The sequence below is a fragment of the Lethenteron reissneri genome, chromosome 41 (assembly GCF_015708825.2).
Source record: "Lethenteron reissneri isolate LAM-NWPU_2019-01 chromosome 41, ASM1570882v1, whole genome shotgun sequence".
Taxonomy (NCBI): domain Eukaryota; kingdom Metazoa; phylum Chordata; class Hyperoartia; order Petromyzontiformes; family Petromyzontidae; genus Lethenteron; species Lethenteron reissneri.
In genome coordinates, this window is record NC_083819.1 from 70,399 (window position 1) to 89,091 (window position 18,693).

General features: G+C 49.1%; 1 protein-coding gene across 10 annotated transcripts in view; it reads right to left on the minus strand.

Annotated features, from left to right (window-relative positions):
- LOC133352734 (signal-induced proliferation-associated 1-like protein 1) overlaps positions 1-18,693 on the minus strand; it is a 159,003-nt gene that overhangs the window by 4,925 nt on the left and 135,385 nt on the right. For 9 of the 10 annotated variants that reach the window (XM_061568573.1, XM_061568564.1, XM_061568567.1 and 6 more), the window contains 8 exons: positions 15,397-15,515; positions 14,524-14,633; positions 13,495-14,045; positions 12,308-12,490; positions 11,854-12,025; positions 11,223-11,481; positions 5,289-5,435; positions 3,653-3,794 (listed from right to left, as the gene is read on the minus strand). In XM_061568573.1, coding sequence (XP_061424557.1) covers positions 3,653-3,794; positions 5,289-5,435; positions 11,223-11,481; positions 11,854-12,025; positions 12,308-12,490; positions 13,495-14,045; positions 14,524-14,633; positions 15,397-15,515 — 1,683 coding nt within the window. The remainder of the gene's footprint in view (positions 1-3,652; positions 3,795-5,288; positions 5,436-11,222; positions 11,482-11,853; positions 12,026-12,307; positions 12,491-13,494; positions 14,046-14,523; positions 14,634-15,396; positions 15,516-18,693) is intronic. The other variant, XM_061568570.1, reaches the window with a different exon arrangement.

Below are 18,693 nucleotides of genomic sequence, written 5' to 3' on the forward strand. Positions count from 1 at the left end.
AAAAACGCATGTCAAACATTTTATAAATTGATTTGCATTTTAGTGAGGGAAATAAGTATTTGACCCCCTCTCAATAAGAAAGATTTCTGGCTCCCAGGTTTTTTTTATACAGGTAACGAGCTGAGATTAGGAGCACACTCTTAAAGGGAGTGCTCCTAATCTCAGCTTGTTACCTGTATAAAAGACGCCTGTTCACAGCAGCAATTAATCAGATTCCAAACTCTCCACCATGGCCAAGACCAAAGAGCTCTCCAAGGATGTCAGGGGCAAGATTGTAGACCTACACAAGGCTGGAATGGGCTACAAGACCATCGCCAAGCAGCTTGGTGAGAAGGTGACAACAGTTGGTGCGATTATTCGCAAATGGAAGAAACACAAAAGAACTGTCAACCTCCCTCGGCCTGGGGCTCCATGCAAGATCTTACCTCGTGGAGTTGCAATGATCATGAGAACAGTGAGGAATCAGCCCAGAACTACACGGGAGGATCTTGTCAATGATCTCAAGGCAGCTGGGACCATAGTCACCAAGAAAACAGTTGGTAACACACTACGCCGTGAAGGACTGAAATCCTGCAGCACCCGCAAGGTCCCCCTGCTCAAGAAAGCACATATACATGTCCGTCTGAAGTTTGCCAATGAACATCTGAATGATTCAGAGGACAACTGGGTGAAAGTGTTGTGGTCAGATGAGACCAAAATGGAGCTCTTTGGCATCAACTCAACTCGCCGTGTTTGGAGGAGGAGGAATGCTGCCTATGACCCCAAGAACACCATCCCCACCGTCAAACATGGAGGTGCAAATATTATGCTTTGGGGGTGTTTTTCTGCTAAGGGGCCAGGACAACTTCACCGCATCAAAGGGACGATGGACGGGGCCATGTACCTTCAAATCTTGTGTGAGAACCTCCTTCCCTCAGCCAGGCCATTGAAAATGGGTCATGAATGGGTATTCCAGCATGATAATGACCCAAAAAATACGGCCAAGGCAACAAAGGGGTGGCTCAAGAAAAAGCACATTAAGGTCCTGGAGTTGCCTATCCAGTTTCCAGACCTTAATCCCACAGAAAATCTGTGGAGGGAGCTGATGGTTCGAGTTGCCAAACGTCAGCCTCGAAACCTTAATGACTTGGAGAAGATCTGAGATGTGTGCAAACCTGGTGGCCAACTACAAAAAACGTCTGACCTCTGTGATTGCCAACAAGGGTTTTGCCACAAAGTACTAAGTCATGTTTTGCAGAGGGGTCAAATACTTATTTCCCTCACTAAAATGCAAATAAATTTATAACATTTTTGACATGCGTTTTTCTGGATGTTTTTGTTGTTATTCTGTCTCTCACTGTTCAAATAAACCTACCATTAAAATTATAGACTAATCATTTCTTTGTCAGTGGGCAAACGTACAAAATCAGCAGGGGATCAAATACTCCAAAATTAAAAACGATCCCACTAAAAACCTAACGACAAAAACCAACAGTATCATCACGAGTTCGACTTCCCTAATCGAACCAAGCAAACGTCCCTCTCTAAAACCATCGGCGGCTAGACCTCCCAGACTCTATGGTCTTCCCAAAATCCATAAAGAAGGCACCCCGCTACGACCCATCGTGTCGACGATAAACTCTCCTACGTACAAACTAGCCCGTTTTCTATCAGATACTCTGCTCCCCTTCACAGGCAAGACCTCTTCGGCAGTACTCAACTCAACCCAATTAGTCTCTATGGTTAAGGACATGGTACTATCTCCTGATGACATCCTCGTCAGCTTTGATGTAGTATCTTTGTTCACCAAAGTCCCAGTACCGGACACCCTTACAATAATTGAGGACTTAGTCCAACATGGATTGAATTCTGATGTACCTGCGTTGGTTAGGCATTGCCTCACCAACACTTATTTTACCTGGAATGGCACCTTCTACAAACAGAATGAGGGTACCCCTATGGGCTCCCCCTTGTCACCAGTTATAGCCAACATGTTCATGGAAAAGTTTGAATCAGACGCCATCCAGACATCCACCCTGCGTCCTTCCTTGTGGAAGAGGTATGTGGACGACACTTTCGTCATCTGGCCACATGGCCTCCCAGCATTGAACCACTTCTTGGACCACATCAATTCTAGACACCCATCCATCAGATTCACCATGGAAGTGGAGAAAGACGGTAAACTACCATTCTTGGATATTCTGTTTGAGAGGAGGCCTGACGGATGCTTGGGACATTCTGTCTACAGGAAAGCCACCCACACAGATTCCTACTTGAAACCGGATTCCCACCACCACCCATCTCAAAAGAATTATCTCATCAAAACGCTATACCACAGAGCCCATGGCATATCTGACCAACACCACCTGGCCGGTGAATTAAGACATGTACATCGGGCCCTCAGGATGAACGGATACTCTGACCGCACTATCCGCCAAGCTGTTTCTCCCACCATACAGAAACAGCCACATGAAACTCCGACCAAAACTATCACGTTGCCATACATAGCAGGCGTGACCAAAAAGATCTCCAAAATTCTAAACAAACATAAGATCCAAGTCCGATTCAGTACAGTGCATAAAATCCGTGATTTGATTCCATCTGTGAAGGATGTCGTTTCTGACTTACAGTATCCTGGAGTCTACAAATTGAGTTGCATTTGTGGTGATTGCTACATTGGAGAAACGAAACGTCATGTTTCTGATCGTGTCCGCGAGCACAAGTCAGATCTGAAACACGGCAGAACTGATTCTTCGGCCGTTGCCGATCATTGCTACAACTCGGTGGGCTCTCATGAAATTGTATTTTCCGAAACCAAGGTTCTCTGCAAACCTCCTGGCTACCATCAAAGGTTTGTACACGAAGCCATACAAATATACAAACACAGACATAATTTCAACCGTGATGACGGTTACAAACTGAGTAATCATTGGAAAGATGTGATTAACCATGCAAAAAAGATTTAACTACACTTATTTGCCAATCTTATTTGACAGACAACCATCACAGTTTTACCATGTCTAGTGGTGGTCTCCCTGTTACAGGTTGAGTCACAAACCGCACCTCTCCATAACAAAGGCTCAGCCTTTGTTATTCACTCCATTCTTAGTCTTAAGCCTCACCTTACCATATTAATAAAAGTATGCGGCCCTTGCTCCACCACCTCCTCCAACCATTATATAAACGGAGTGGTGGCTTCTGCAATCTCTCATTTACTTGATACAGCTGTCGTGGCTGTGACGGTACCACCTGAAGACGGAAGCTTGTGTTGCCTCCGAAACGTCGTGATTTTTATTTTATTTTACTTTTTAATGTTTTTTACCTACGTGACTTTACCGAAAAAACCTAAGAATATGAATCATTGCAGTCACGAAAACTTCAAATCTAGGATCAAATACTTTTTCCCTCACTGTATGTATATCGAACTTCTTTCGCACTGTACGTAGCCAAATATGTTAATCAGAAGTGTGGGGGAAGGACATCAAAACTAAACACAAAAAGCAGTTCTCAAGAACTGAATTTTCGATCTAGATTATTTAAGAGTGCATAGCTCCAGTGGCCTCCTCATAAAGAAAGGAAGAACATTCCAAAGAGCCGCAGAAGCGCATCTTAAAAGCGCGCGATAGGCCCTTGGTCCAACTATGCCGGTGTCGGGGTGGCGCCCTGAACTCACGTTGGCGGGTATTTGGTTGGCGACGACTGGTGCCAGCCTCTCGGGAGCTGGGCCCGGCCGTCGTTGGGTCCAAACGATACGGGGAGGTCGCGGGGTCGGATTCCGCCACCGGCTCCGACTCCGCCGATAACGCCCTGCGTGGCTGTGGTGGAGCGAACGGACACGCGACGGACGTGCACACGGCACGTATGCGCACTGAGTGAGATGTCGTGGTCTCAACCACTCCCAGACAACTGGTATTTACTCGGTGAATCGTTGCAAGAAACAATGTAATGATTCATTAATTTCAGTCGAGTCATGATGCCCACAATAAGGTTGTCTGACACGGAGCTCGGTTCCGCGCCTCAGAATTGTATCTACGGTCCGCATCATTGCGCGCATTACAAATTTTATTACTATTATTATAAGTTATGATGTTACATTTATTTAGCCTATTGGAGCGATAAAAACTATGCGATGGTAAAAATGAGACATAATCGATTTTGGAATATAATCATCACCCTCGAATTCATGACAACTTATCACATTGTACAGGAGTCAGCAGGCCGAATGGTTACACGATGACTATGAAAGCAGTTCTCCACCCACATCCATCCAAGTAACATATACTTGTGCACTCCAAGTGTCTCCACCCTCGGCGGGCGTGGGGTGACACTCCATCAATTCCACATTCCTATGACGGAAGCAAACTCCGTCATTGACCTCCTGCAAAGTGGCAGCATGGCGAGCGATGGGGCTGCGTCGTTCCACAACCAGGGTTTGAACTTGTGCCCTTGCAACTGCGAGCCAGACACTCGACCCACAGTTCCAGCTGGTCTAATTAACACACGATGTGTGTGTACAGATGCGGAGAGACGGCTTTTTACATCTCTCATTTATATGCATCCTAATGCGCCGCTTTGCTCGCGAGAAAAAACACAGGCTCTCCCGGGGCACGTGGGGAGCTGTGACCTCAATCTCGCCATCGAAAATTACAGGCAGCTTGATCCAAAAATGCATTTGTTGCCCGAGGCCAGGAGCAGTAGCTACGGCTGCAGGGACACCGCCGGCTCTGCAGCCTCGATGTCTTCACACTGCGTGCAGCAACGGGCGGGTTTAACGGGGTTTCCAGAAAAGTGTACAAAATGCTGCGAGGCTGCTCGTTCGCTCACTCACGCGTGCTCGCTCACTTGCACGCACTAACTTGCTCGCTTGCTCACTCATGTACCAGCACCACTGCCACAATCACCGGCACCACCACCAGCTTTGCCTGGCGCACCACACATCTCCTCTCCGACCCTTCATTACCTCATTCGTGTTTTTGATGCAATATGCCTATTTATATTGTTGTAAATTGTTGTTCTTTAAGCTATATTTTTTTCTGCACCTCTCACGCGTTCTGCTCTGTTATTGCCTATTCCTCGGTTCGGATCCACTTTGATGGTGTTGTTCTTGTTCTGTGCTAATGCACCACGGATCTCCCTTGCACGAACCAGCTGGGTAACTGGCTAAATTGGGACATCCCATGTTTAACAAACATCGATCGATTGACAACCACCACTAACGACACCACCGCCGTGACCATCACCACCACCGCCGTGACCATCACCACCACCGCCAGCGTTGCTGTCCTCACCACCGCTACGCCGAGCCGTACCTTCGTATTGCCGCGCCACGCTGACCAGGTTGGCCCACTCGAGCGCCGTCGCCGAGTCTGGCAGCGGCAGAAGCCCAGCCTCCCTGAGCGGGGGCGCCGCTGCACTGCGCAGCGACATCATCGAGTCCGACACCTGTAGCGGCCCTCCTGTGAGCAGCATCACAACAACGTGCATGCACGCATCAATACCAGGTGTCTAACAATACACACAGCAAGGTGTGTGTGTGTGGGAGCGGTAGTGTAGTGGTTGGTGCACTGCACTACGAACCCGGGAGCCCGGGTTCGATTCCCGCTCACGGCCACCATCAGTGACGATTGTCTGAACGGGTACTGGGCCTCCTCTAGATCGACTCAATCTAAAATGAGTACCTAGTGCATTGCGTAAACATCGCCACTGGCGAGACAAAGTAGGCCAGGCATGGTGCTTGCCAACCACCTTCTCGTGTCCCGTGCTGGCCTTCGTAGGTGCTCGCTAACAGCACTTGCCCCAACAATCTGCTAAAGTCTTAATTTGGAGCTTTCGTGACTGCAGGAATTACTCTTTGGTTCTTTCGGTAAAGTCACGTATAAAGATAAAATAATAAATTAAATAATAGCATACGACGTTTCGATTGCAACACAAGCAATCATCATCAGGTATAAATGAAATAGCAACAAAAATCTAACCAGAACACTATAGACAGACATATAAGCAGACAGATATCACCAAGATACATAGAGAGAGAGTAACACATAGGCACAGAGAGGGAGATCGTCTCTGTGGCGAGGCCTTAAATAGACAGAGGGGGGCTGGGGGCGGAGAGAGGGAGGGGTTAGAGAAAAAATTAACATGTCAATGAGTACGGAGACGCGTGGTAAAGTACGCAAGCTTGAACATTAGGAGAGAGGGAGAAAGAACACACTAAATTAAATAACCTAGCAAAATATCGAAATGTTATGTACTACAACACAGAGAGTCGGTCAACACACAATCAACGCATAGCCTGGTCGATTACGTATTTCAAAGATTGCTATCGAAATGTTATGTACTACAACACAGAGAGTCGGTCAACACACAATTAACGCATAGCCTGGTCGATTACGTATTTCAAAGATGGAGCAAGTGATTCACTGTTTAAGCTGTGGCCTACATTATAGGCATCTGCAGTTGCAAACTATATAAAGTGAAAGGAATATCGGACACTTGCTTATGCATGTTTACTTATTGACCACAGCAAATGCAGAGAGTGACTGAGAAAGACGTACTCGGAGATGGATATTACAGTCAACTGATCGCGCCAAAGTAGTAGTGATGGAGTCAAAATGAATGACAAAGACTAGATGGGGGAGACAGTCGCTTGGTGGAAGCACATCCTGCTGCGAGCCCTGCGAATTGAGCCCAAATATGAGTGGGCGAGCAATCTTTGAAATGATCCTGCCCCCCACTACCTTAATCCAGCAGTGGTTTGGCAAAGGGGCATCATAATTGTTGTTCATTACAGGTGACTTAAGCATGAACAAAAATGCAACTGTTCACCGTTAAACGTCTGCTATTTTGAATTTACCAGGTAAGGCCCACTGAGCTACATAGCTCATTTTCAAAAGTGACCTGGCCACAAATGATAGCTCAACGAAGTCGCTTATCACGTGGATATTTATAGCAGCTAAATACACGAAATGCATGTTGATTCTAAATGTGGAGGGAAAAATCAGAGGACCTAGAGAAAAATCCACACGACCACCGAGAGAACATGCAAATTCCAAATATACAGGCGTTAGGGTCGAGATCGAACTCACGACCTCCTGTATACCAGGTGAGGTAGTTAAAATCTCGCCACCATGGCGCTCTGTGTGCCCTCTGTAGTTTCTGAATCAATGCTGGTTGTTTTCAAGGACGGATGGCGCTGCAGGCAGATGTGGTGCCCTTAATTACGGGAGAGCGGCCATGCGGGGAAGACGGCACTCTGCGCCGCGGCAGACCAGCACACACCTCGTTCGCTGGGCCACATCGCTCAAGTGCACCCACCAGCCACGGTGCACGACCGCCTGCCAACTCAGTTTAACACGTAGGCATCCACGACCAATATCATCCATAATACAGGTTTTTTTGGGTTAGATCGTGTAAATATATAAACTCGCTCGCCAGTCACCCATGCAGTCCTTTGCCCGAGTGGCCCAACAAGGTTACCTGCACCCCCACGTTCGCCCACCTGCGCACTCGCCCGCTCCCTCACTCAACCTCTCAACCACACGTTCATTTTCACACGCGCTCACACATTGACTTGCTCGCGAAAACCAATATAGTCACTCATATTCTGATCCCCTTCCTTACCACTGGGGAGCAGTGGTTAGTGCACTGCGCTTGTGAACTGGTGACCCGAGTACAATTTACACGAGTGAGCAAAATTGGTGGCGGATATCTGAACCGCTCTTGGGCCTCTCCTATGTTGACTGGGCCTTAAATGGATACCTAGTGCAGTGTTAAAGGTGACAAGGTATGGTGTGGCCGCACCACCACCTCATGCGCTATGCCGGCCTTAATACGTACTCACGAAAAGCACTTTGTCTGAAAAGGGTGTGTGGGCTACATGGGGGGTCTTTGTCTACATTCAAAGATCCCCCGTATATATTTTATAAACTGTTGGAGCAAGTGCTGTTAGGGAGCACCTCATGAAGTTCGGAGGATGGGTGGTCAGCACTATGCCTGGCCACCTTTGTCTCCCCAGAAGCAATGTTTCCACATTGCACGAGGTACTCTTGAGGTCGAGTCGACCTAGGAGAGGCCCAGGGCAGGTCCATATAATAATTGCTGATGTTGGCTGTGACCGAACTCAGGTCACCGGGTTCATCGTGCAGCATGCTAAGCACTACACTGCTGCTTCCCACCTTTTACACAAAAACCAAGATCCCCCATATAGCTTTAACAGACTGTTGGGACAAGTGCTGTTAGTGAGCACCTATGAAGACCGGCACAGCACACGAGGGGGTGGGTGGCCAGCACCATGCCCGGCCACCTTTGTCTCCTTTGTAGCAATCTTTACGCATCGTAACATGTACTCATTTTGAGTTTGAGTCAACCTAGGGAAGGCCCAGGACCAGTTAAGATAATTTAACTTTAGTTGCCAGGTTTGTAGCGCAATGTGCTAACCATGGGTTAGCAACCAAAATAACAAGAAAGGGCTTTTTTTTTAATTCGGTAAAAAAACCTCTATATTTCAAGAGCAACAAAGCATTTTAATTAATACGAGAGACGGTGTTCCTTCATAAATAATGTTACGAAGTAGTCCTTAAAGAGCCGCATGCGGCTCCAGAGCGGCACTACACCCACACACCAATACCCGCCATTCGCCACCAGATGACGGTGACGTCACCATGGCGCCTGTGCCAGGCCAGGTGCACTTTGAGGCCACGTGAAGTGTCGAAGGCTCACTGACAGGTCTCAGGACAGAACCAGGTGCCATGGGTTCGCTGACTGAGATGACTGGTGGATGCACCAGCTGTGTCCCCTACTGTGCCAACTTTCTGCATTTTAGCCATCCGGCCCTCTGCTCATTGTTGTGAGTGTTGCTTCTCTGCCCTCCATTGTTGCTGGAGGGTGACTGCCTCCAATTACCCAGTAGCAGCGTCCTTCATGAGCCTCCTCCATAGAGGCCAATCTTGACACCGCTGGTACAAGTCATCGGCAAATCCACTCAGTTCCACATCCTCCCGTACCACATCACTCCACCTCTACTCCAGCCCATGTCGTGCCCGTTTAGCCACCTCTATGCGGCCAAACAGAAACTGCTTGGGCATGTGGTGGCTGGGCATGTGGGTAACATAACCCAGCCAACAAAGCCTTGCCTGCCAGAGGAGCTCACTCATGGGAATGTGTCCAGATCTTTCAAGGATTTGTGAACTCTTTACACCAGGGGTCCCCAACCCCCGGGCCGCGGACCGGTACCGGAATGTGGCCTGTTAGGAACCGGGCCGCACAGCAGGAGGTGAGCGGTGAGTCCGTGCGTGGCCCGCCCCCATTATTTTATTATTTACCACTTCCATCCGCGCCTCTTTCCCACACTGCGCACTTGTCTCAGTCACAGTTTTGGTAAGCCCACAAGCTGTAACCCCTAGCCAAAAAGAGTAAAAAACAAACGTCGCTGGAGAGCTTCTTGGAAAAGGGGGAAAGACCCAATGATGAACACCCCTCCCCCCCCGGTCCGTGAAAAAATTGTCTTCCACGAAACCGGTCCCGAGTGCCAAAAAGGTTGGGGACCGCTGCCTTACACAATCCAGCCTGGTTAAACCCAGGATAGATAGTAGGCATGGCAGTATGAATGTTTCTAACCAGCGAAAATGTTCCATTAGGGGGGGTCCACATTTTGCAAGTGTAGAGAAGGGATGGCATGACTGTGGCTAAGAAGACCCGACGCTTCATGCGGAGAGACAGACCAGGTAGCTTCCACACAGCGTTACGCAGCCGATGAAAAGAGAATGCTGACCGACTGATTTGGAGTGAGACCTCTGCTGTCAAACTGGAGCTGGTCATAAGCCACTGCCCAGGTATGGGAAACTCTCCACTCTCTCCACAACTGCTCCACCACCAATGGGGAGCTGAGGGAGTGAAGTGTTTGGTGGCAGAAAATACCCAGGGTAGGTGCTTAGTTTTGGTGGGGCTGATAGTAAGGCCCCAACTGTTAGTGGCACGCTCCAGGTTCAGCAGCAGCGCCTCCAACTCCTCCTCTGAGTGAGCAGCAATTACCAGATCAATGGCATACATAACATGGTTGGCTAATAGGGAGCCATCCCTTGACCGCGACCACAAGGTAATATAAACTCTTTCTGGTAACAGCTTCTCTTCACAAGGCAGCACACATCGTGCTGCTCTAGCAGACATCGCGGCTGTCGCGATTTTGACCTGAAGACGATGGCTTGTGTTGCTATCGAAACGTCGTGATTTATTTTGTTTTATTTCTACTTTCGTGACTTACCGAAAGAACCAAAGAGTATGTTATTGTGATGTCGAGTAGGGCAGTCTGTTCACAAACACCACCCTCCCTCAGCATTTCGCTTGGGAGATCATCTCTGCCCGGTGCTTTTCCTGGTCTCAGACTCTGGATCGCCTTCAGGACTTCCTCAACAGATGTCACATCAGCCAGCCACTCACAGGGGGTGACTACTTCTTCCAATATTTGTGGCACGGCAGCCTCTACACGGTCATCCACACTTTTCCCCATGATGTTTTCTGCCCGAGGAATTTCCCATCCTCCAAGAATTCACAGATATGCTCAGCAAATCTGCAAACCTTTTCCTGGGGGTTGGAGATTGGATCACCGTTTTTTCCCCTAAAAAAGTAACGACATACAAATCCCCCAATCACACAAACACGTCCCACACACACACATAGCCTGCACCACACACACAGCCTCTACCACACGTACACCACCTGCGCCGCACTGTACACACTGAAGTGCACTACACACGATGCAATACAAGCCACAGTGCACCATAGACTACAGTACACCCCCCTCTACAGTACCCCCCCTCTACAGTACACACACCACAGTACACCACGGTACAGCACACACGCTACAGGACACAGCTCTACAGTACACAACGCTACAGTACACCCCACGCTACAGTACACCACGCTATTTATAAACAGACAAGAACACACGCACACAGATACACAAACACACAAGACACGAGGACACAGATAATACACAGACACTAATCATACAGGTGTTGGACATGCACGCTGTCGAAAAAAAGCACGCTAAAACAAACCGCCGAGAAAAACGTTAAACAATAAAAAAAACGATCAAGAAAAGCGATATTAACGCACACTAATAAACACCGAGATACATATAGCACCTACCTTCACACACACACACACTTTCAATCTCAATCACACACACACACTTTCAATCTCAATCACACACACACGCACGCGCTCACACGCGTGCACGCCCTCACCCATCCTCTGGGGGCTGTCGAGCGTGAGCGGCGGCATGGAGCGTCGCTGTGGTGCTGTTGGCGGTGTGAGTGACCCGCCACTGTGGTGCTGGTGGTGGAGGTAGAAGCCCTCGCTCGACGCGCTCAACTCAACACCGCCGTACTCGCGGGCGCCGGCCAGCGTCGGGTTGCGCCGCCCGCTGCAGATGCTCTCGTCCGACAGCGTGCGATGCAATGGGCGTCCCAGCGGGGGAGTCAGCGGGCTGCGTGGCAGGGACAGCTGCGCGAAGGGGGAGGGCGGGGACGGTAACACGGAGGAGGTTGAGTTCATTGTGACGGACGGTGGTGGTGATATTAGCTTAGCGGTGGATCGGTAGATTCGGAGATGGGCGAGGTTGAGTTGTGACAGTAGGGATGGTGAGGGTGATGATGATGTTGTTGGTGATGTTTAAGTTTTGGTATTGATGAAAGAGATTACAATGGTGGTCATGGTGATGACGGTGGTAGTAGTGATGATTACATTCAATAAAACGATGGCAAATGTAGCGGTAGCTATGGCGATTATGATGACGATATGTATCACAACGCTGTTGATGATGATGGCAGTGGCGTGTGCACCCCATCCTCACGGGGGGGTCCAGCCGATCCTCACCCGTCGCTCTTTTTCTGGGCAGGGCGAGGGCGCGGGGCTCTCGGGGGCGATGAGCTTCAGCAGATCCTCCACCACCTTGGACTGTGCCGGGGCGCGCTTCGGCGACCTCAGGTCACGCACGGACGCACGCAGCCGTGTCTTACTCAGAGCCCCCGCCTCGCACTGCAACCTCCTTGGCGGATGGGTTAGGGGGGTGGGAGGGGAGATGAGACGCACGGGCGGGAACGGACAGACACATACACAGAGAGGGTTAGAATGCAAAATGACGCAATGCGGGGAACACCACAATTAAACGGTGCGACAAAGATACATGGGACAGAGAAATTTGAAGGGAGAGTCGGAACATAGGCGCACGTATACGGGGACCAAGACAGAAACACAGCCCGCGAGATACGCAAGTGCACAAACGGATTCAAAGAGCGGGAGAGAATCAGCGGTTGGCGACGTTGCTCACCGTTGCCCGTCCTTGTCGCTGGGCAACCTCGAGGTCTGGTGCTGCCCCGGCGAAGCCTTGCGGGACGTGGGGACCTTTGTGCTACCTGACGGCGCCGGTGGCTGCTGTGCGGGCGCCACCAGTGTGGAGCGGGAGCTGTCAGACGACGAACTCTTGCTGTGGTTGTGGGCGACGGTGGATGGCCTGCACAGGGGACACATTGGGGATGATGGCGAAATGAAGAATTAGAGGCGGACGACAGAGGCAGTGGACCCTGCCCCCCTAATCCGGCACACAGCTCATTTGCGACAGGATCACTTCTTGCGGCGAGATACCCTCAAACTAGATTGCGCAACTGGCTGTATCAAGCTCGTGCTTTGTTTAATAAAAGCTTTAATATTTTAAAATGCGTGACTATTGCACCCCTTTTTCCACTGCTACACCCGGAGCCAAGCCAGTGCAGAGCCCCCATGGCACAGGTGGCTATCACTGCCTATTTTCCAGTGTAAATGATGGCTTCATGAGACATTGTAATCTACAAGCTTTTCTCATTCTACACAATGTATTCTTCACTTGACAATCTAAATGTTAGCACTCGGTATTTGAATTGTCAAAATAAAGGCAAAAATAACTTGTACTCTTTGGTTCTTTCGGTAAAGTCACGTAGGTAAAAAAAATAATAGATCACAACGTTTCGATCGCAACACAAGCAATCGTCATCAGGCGAGACAACCACAGCAAGAAAACTGCTGAAGCAGGCCCGATTGGCCCTGGCCAAACAGTATGGATTCCTGCAGTCGCGAAAGCTTCAAATCAAGATCAAAAAGAACTTCATATGAGGATGACTTTGTCATGCAGATCTTGATGACCAGATTCATACCACAAACTCGCTGTACACGAGAACCCACATAACACAGCATTCAATCCCAGACTGTCATCAGTGCTATCTCCTTGCTCGGACATGGTCATTATGACTCGCCATAGCACTGCACATCCACTAGCTATGTTTTTAACAAACAAAAAAGATTTCATGACTTTTTTTTATCTTGTCTCACTTCCATTGTAAAAAAACATCAAACCTCACGGCCATTCCGCCTGTTCCCAAAGCTCTCTGCGCACTACGGTTCCCGTGCCATTAGGGAATTGCTAATCAAACAAATCAGCAGAGTACTGCGGAAACAGACACCGAAATAAAACTAAAAACTCACGGCCAATCAGCGGCGCGGTGCTGCATGTCCCAGTCCAGCTCGGTGACACTCGTCCCCTCTGGAGTCACTTCCCGGATGCACGGGGGCCCTCCCTCTGTAACGACAGCCCACACTTTGCCGCCACCGCCGTCTCCCGCCGGCCCCCTCTGCGAGGTAGGTGTGGGCCGCCCCGCGGGGCTGGCGTATGACGCCCCGCCTCCAGACGACACGGTGCCGGGTCGCGACGATGTCGGCGGCGGCAAGTCAATGCCGCTGTCCGTGGATGCGCCCGGGGTGTGGTGGTGTTGTGGAAAGCCACGGTGGCCCGATCGGCCCTGGCCAGGACCCACGCCGGTCGCTCCGCCACCCACGGTAGCGCCGCCGCCACTGCCGCCACTGCCGCCACTGCCGCCACTGCCGCCGGTGCCGGTGCCGCCGCCCCCGACACCGCCACCGCCCTCGGGCTCCAGGGGGTCGCCCGATCCGTACCAGCGCTCGTCGCTGTGCCGGCTCGACGCAGTGCTCGACAGCGTGTTGCTGCTCGAGGGGCTGGAGTAGTACGAGTCCGTTCCCTGTGGGGTGACAAACAGCGATGCTGCTCTCACTGCGCGCCGCCCGCAAGAGGCTTGCGTGACGATTCACAGTCTCCACGATATCGGTGAACGCTTGTGATTGGTGGATCGTGATTCGGCGTTTGATTAATTTTTCGTGCCTTCTGAACAAGGTTGAAAGTGTTCAAGCACCATTTGAGTGTGTCCATTCGACAAACACATTTAATGGACACCCTCGATGAACACCCTCGCAAACGAGATGTTCCATCAACGGATTTCCAGGTGAAATATTTTAATAAACAATTAATAAAAACATTCATTTGAAGAATAAATATATCTGTCTGCAAACACACCAAATAAATCTATTAAAACGAACATTACAACAATTCCCTGTGCATCTGCTTTCCTGCGCACACTTGCTGCCCTGGTGCTGCCCAGTGTACCCACAATGCTGCCAGTGTCCCCGAGCCAGGCCACCGGCGCTATTGCTGCCTCGTACCTGCGTCTGCCGGCTAGGCGAGTCGGCCGCCGGCGCAACTTCCCGGCGCACCGGCCGCATCGACTGGCCGGGTCCACGGCTGCCCATGCCGCTCGCCCACATCACGTCGACTGCAATGGTGAAGGGGGGGGGGGGGGCAAAATAACCATTCATCGTTTACACCCCCACACAGGGCTTCGCAGTTCCACTGCACAGTTCTGCGATATGTGGCGCCAGTTGGATCGGCATGTTTGACTTTTCGCTCAAAGTGCTGGGCTTCTTCCTGAATCGTAACTACAGGCAGTCCCCGCTTTTATGGCACAAGGTGTTCCTGGAAACCCTGTCGTAAATTGGAGCCCCATAGACAGTAGAAACAGTAGAAACATCACCTGCCGGTGTGTTTTTCTTTTTATCAACCATATTTAATAGGGTTTAAGAGGTAAAAATACACAAAAACACTTGAGAAAAACAAAAGTTCCACACCAAGTCACATCGGAAACCACACCGACTGTTCAAATGTGTTCTTAGTCATGTCAAAATATGCGTCGTAAATCTATTTTCTGCATCGTAAATCGATCTATGGTGGCAATATATAAATGTGGTAAATGTGGATCATTGTAAAATTGGACCGTCATAAACTGGAAACTGCCTGCAATTAGTAAATAATTCTCACTCGTATGGCAATGCGTGTGGTATAAACGCTAGAAGTGGTATCATGGGTCGATTGATCAATCAATGCATCGTCGTTCCATACTACGTGGGAATCACGATGCCACCTCGCCCGACAGGCACCCTACCTGGCAGAACCATCGCCGCCGTCATCGCTCGGCGGCAACGAACACCCGAGCGTCTCGCGAAACTCATTGCGCTGGAAACCGGAACGCCTTTTGTTACCTCCAGAAGGCTTCGTCTGGACCGAGGCCACCTCCTTGTGTCGTCTGGAGGTGTCCGTGTAGTCATGTGACCCCTGTCGCTCGTGCGAATTCACCTCGGCAGGATGGATGGGCGCAAACCTGACATTGTGGACAAACGACAAGAAGCAACACAATTAAAAAAACAAGGTGTTCAGTTGAAACTGCGTGCCGGAAATAAACTACAAAATGAAACAAGTATTTCATCACTATTATGAAAACGGTTTGACTTATCGATGTTAAAGTTTCACCCCCCCCCCCCACCCCCCGTAATATTTTAAAAGGGATGCTGGGAAGAGGAACCAAACGGTGAAACAACATGCCGATGTAACCTTTCCCACAACTGATGCGAAATGCCAAGCGAATTTCCGCGTGGGGCTGTGAATGCTGCACAACAGTGGGCTCCTGCTCAATCGATGTCAGCTCCTAACGGAAGCCGACACCGTGGCCCTGACAGCAGCCGCTCCCGCCTGACCTTTCAGCAGCCGCACGCCTTAGAGCACAAGCCACGTGGGACACGCGACCGGCGCTCCCAACGACAATGTCCAACTCCCTGAGCAAGTTCGTAGAGGGTGCGCCACATCTGTGTGCACGCTTGTGCTTCTGTCTGTCCTGTGTGTGTGTGTCTCCGATTCCCGCTCATGGCCAACACCAGTGATGATTATCTGAATTGGTCCTGGGCCTCCCCTAGGTTGAATCAGCCTCAAATGAGTACCAAGTGCTGTGTATAAACATCGCCACTTATGGAGACAAAAGGCGGCCAGGCATGGTGTTGGCCAAAGCGAACCTTCATAGGTGTTCACTAACAGCACTTGCCTCAAGTGTGTTAAGGCTATACGTGGGATCCTTTTTTCTGTGTGTGTGCTGGTTTCTGCTCTAGCAAAAATGAGCAACCACTGACAAATGTGGTCTGACTGCAACAACGATGATTGTCACAAGGTTATATAACAATGACAAGAGTTGGTTGAATTTTGAGGAATTAAAGTGTGAGAGAATATATTACATGGAATTAATAAACTTAAAAAAATATAACAAAACCATTAGTACCCATAAAGTTTCAATGTTAAGCCAATGAGTGGTTCAATATTTACCGATTAAATACTTGGTTTGCATTCAAACATACTTTGTCCATCCTACCACGTGCAGATCACCACATTCGACCACCCATGTTGAGGTCTAACAGACATCGACTCTTTTGTCTCATCCACCAGGCTGTGCTTAACCACCACCACTGCCACACTGCAGGTCAAAATGTTTCTCTTTCTACTTCTTCCCTTCGCATTGCCACCCCTCTTCCCAAGTTTGTGTTCAATTCAACGTGTCGAGCGTGTCGACCCCTATCCACTACAACTCCGAAAGCGACGTTGCGGACGGCTTTTGTGTTGTTGGGCCTTCGGGCCCATGCCCCTCAACTGCCATTTATAAATGGACGTATTGGCAGCACACCGGTGCAGCATAACACACCGGGGTCCTCATCAAACAGTCTGACAATGTCGCTGTTGTCCTTGAGTGACCTGCTGACTCGCCATCAGAAGTTCCCTTAGATTCAGCAGCTCTTTTCCCATTCGAATGTGTGACATGAGTCATAATCTTTTGATGCCACCGTCTGCCAATACATTTTTCCGGAAATAGAGGAACCGTCCGACCAAGGCACGAGTCAAATCTGCCCTTAGAACACAGAGCAGCCAATCGTCATCAGACTGGGTGCTATAAGGCAACAGACGGTGAAGCTTCGAGTTCAGCTGCTCATAACATTCAAATTCTGACTGTTGTGACATCACAAGAACTGATTTTGACGCACCTAGCAAGATTTTCTGACAGGGGCTGCTAATCGTGGGAAAATAAGTAACTCTTGTGATGTTTTGTATATACCGCACACCGGTGTACTGCCAAAATGCTCAAATACTACATGAATACCATATGATAGGGTTATGAGGTGGGCAGTGGATGGCAGTACACACAGCAGGTTGCTGATCTGTGTGTGTGTCTGGATGCTAAAACATAATCCCCTCACATAAACCTAGTTTGCTTACTCTATCGTGCACTCCAGTTGCATCACGAATGATGAAAAAATAAATAATCGTCCACAAACATGAATAGAGTCCAGCAATTCTGTTCATGGTTTCCTGGACAAATGAAGGACATTTTGAAACCTTTATTATTACCATCGTAAATAGAGCAAGGGAGCTGTGTGGGTTGTGACAAGCACTCGGAGGCAGAACAGTTTAAAGGTCAGCCATTTATAAAAACGTCTGGTAAGCACGTTGTGATCCTTCTTCATTTGCCTGACAAAACTTCACTTGTCGGACAAAATTAACGCTCACTGCTTCTGCTTTCCATGTAACTGCAATGTTTCCATTTTCAAGAGTAAATTAACTGTAAGGAAGCAAGCCTAGTTTTCATTTATAGAAATTAAAGGTTTATTTTTAGTAGCGTTTTGTAGTGCTGCAATTAATCGATGGAACAAATCTTGGGCCTGGTGCTGCCCCAAGCCTCCCCTCCTTCACGACCTTCGCTGCAAAGCAGTTGCGTTGCAGGATTAACTATCCACAGGGCGCGCCATGGGCTGGTTAATCCACATGACCATATCCCAACAAGCAGGGCATGTCTCACATTACCCCATCGGCAGGCCAAACATCTATTCATTGTCGAGGTGGCCTTGTGGCTGAAAGAGCCCATAACCATAACAACCAATCGAAATAAAATACAGTACGGAAAATAATGCTTGCCTCCTCAAAAAAGCCTCACCGAACCTTAAGACTTTTTTCCAGCAGAGTCCTGGCATGTGTTTGCAGATCGAGACAATGTTGCTTTGTGTAATCCGATTTGACGAATGTTAGAACATTGTCAGCAGATTTTATTGTTGGAATGTTCTGCCACTGCTAGTTACATTCTATGTTTATGTTTGAGCTATAGGAGGAAATCAGAGAGCCCAGATTAAACCCATGTGGAATGACAGGGGAGAACTTACAAGCTCCACACACAGAGAAAGACACCCGAGTCAGGAATCAAAACCAGACCCTTTCTTGCTGTGGAGCCACAAATGTTATCACTGCGCCGAACCCTGCCTCCCAAGTAATGGGAGATGCCGGTGGAGTGAAAGAGGACTTAAATATCCCAACACAACATTTTGATAGGTTGAAGTGGTAAGTCATAAGGGCTGTGTCAGAGCACGGATTGCCGATTGAGCCACGAGGCTTATTTCAGCCAATTTCAGGCTGCTTTCATGGGAATATATTGTCAGCAGTAACATTTGAAATATCTGATCATAATTAAAGGT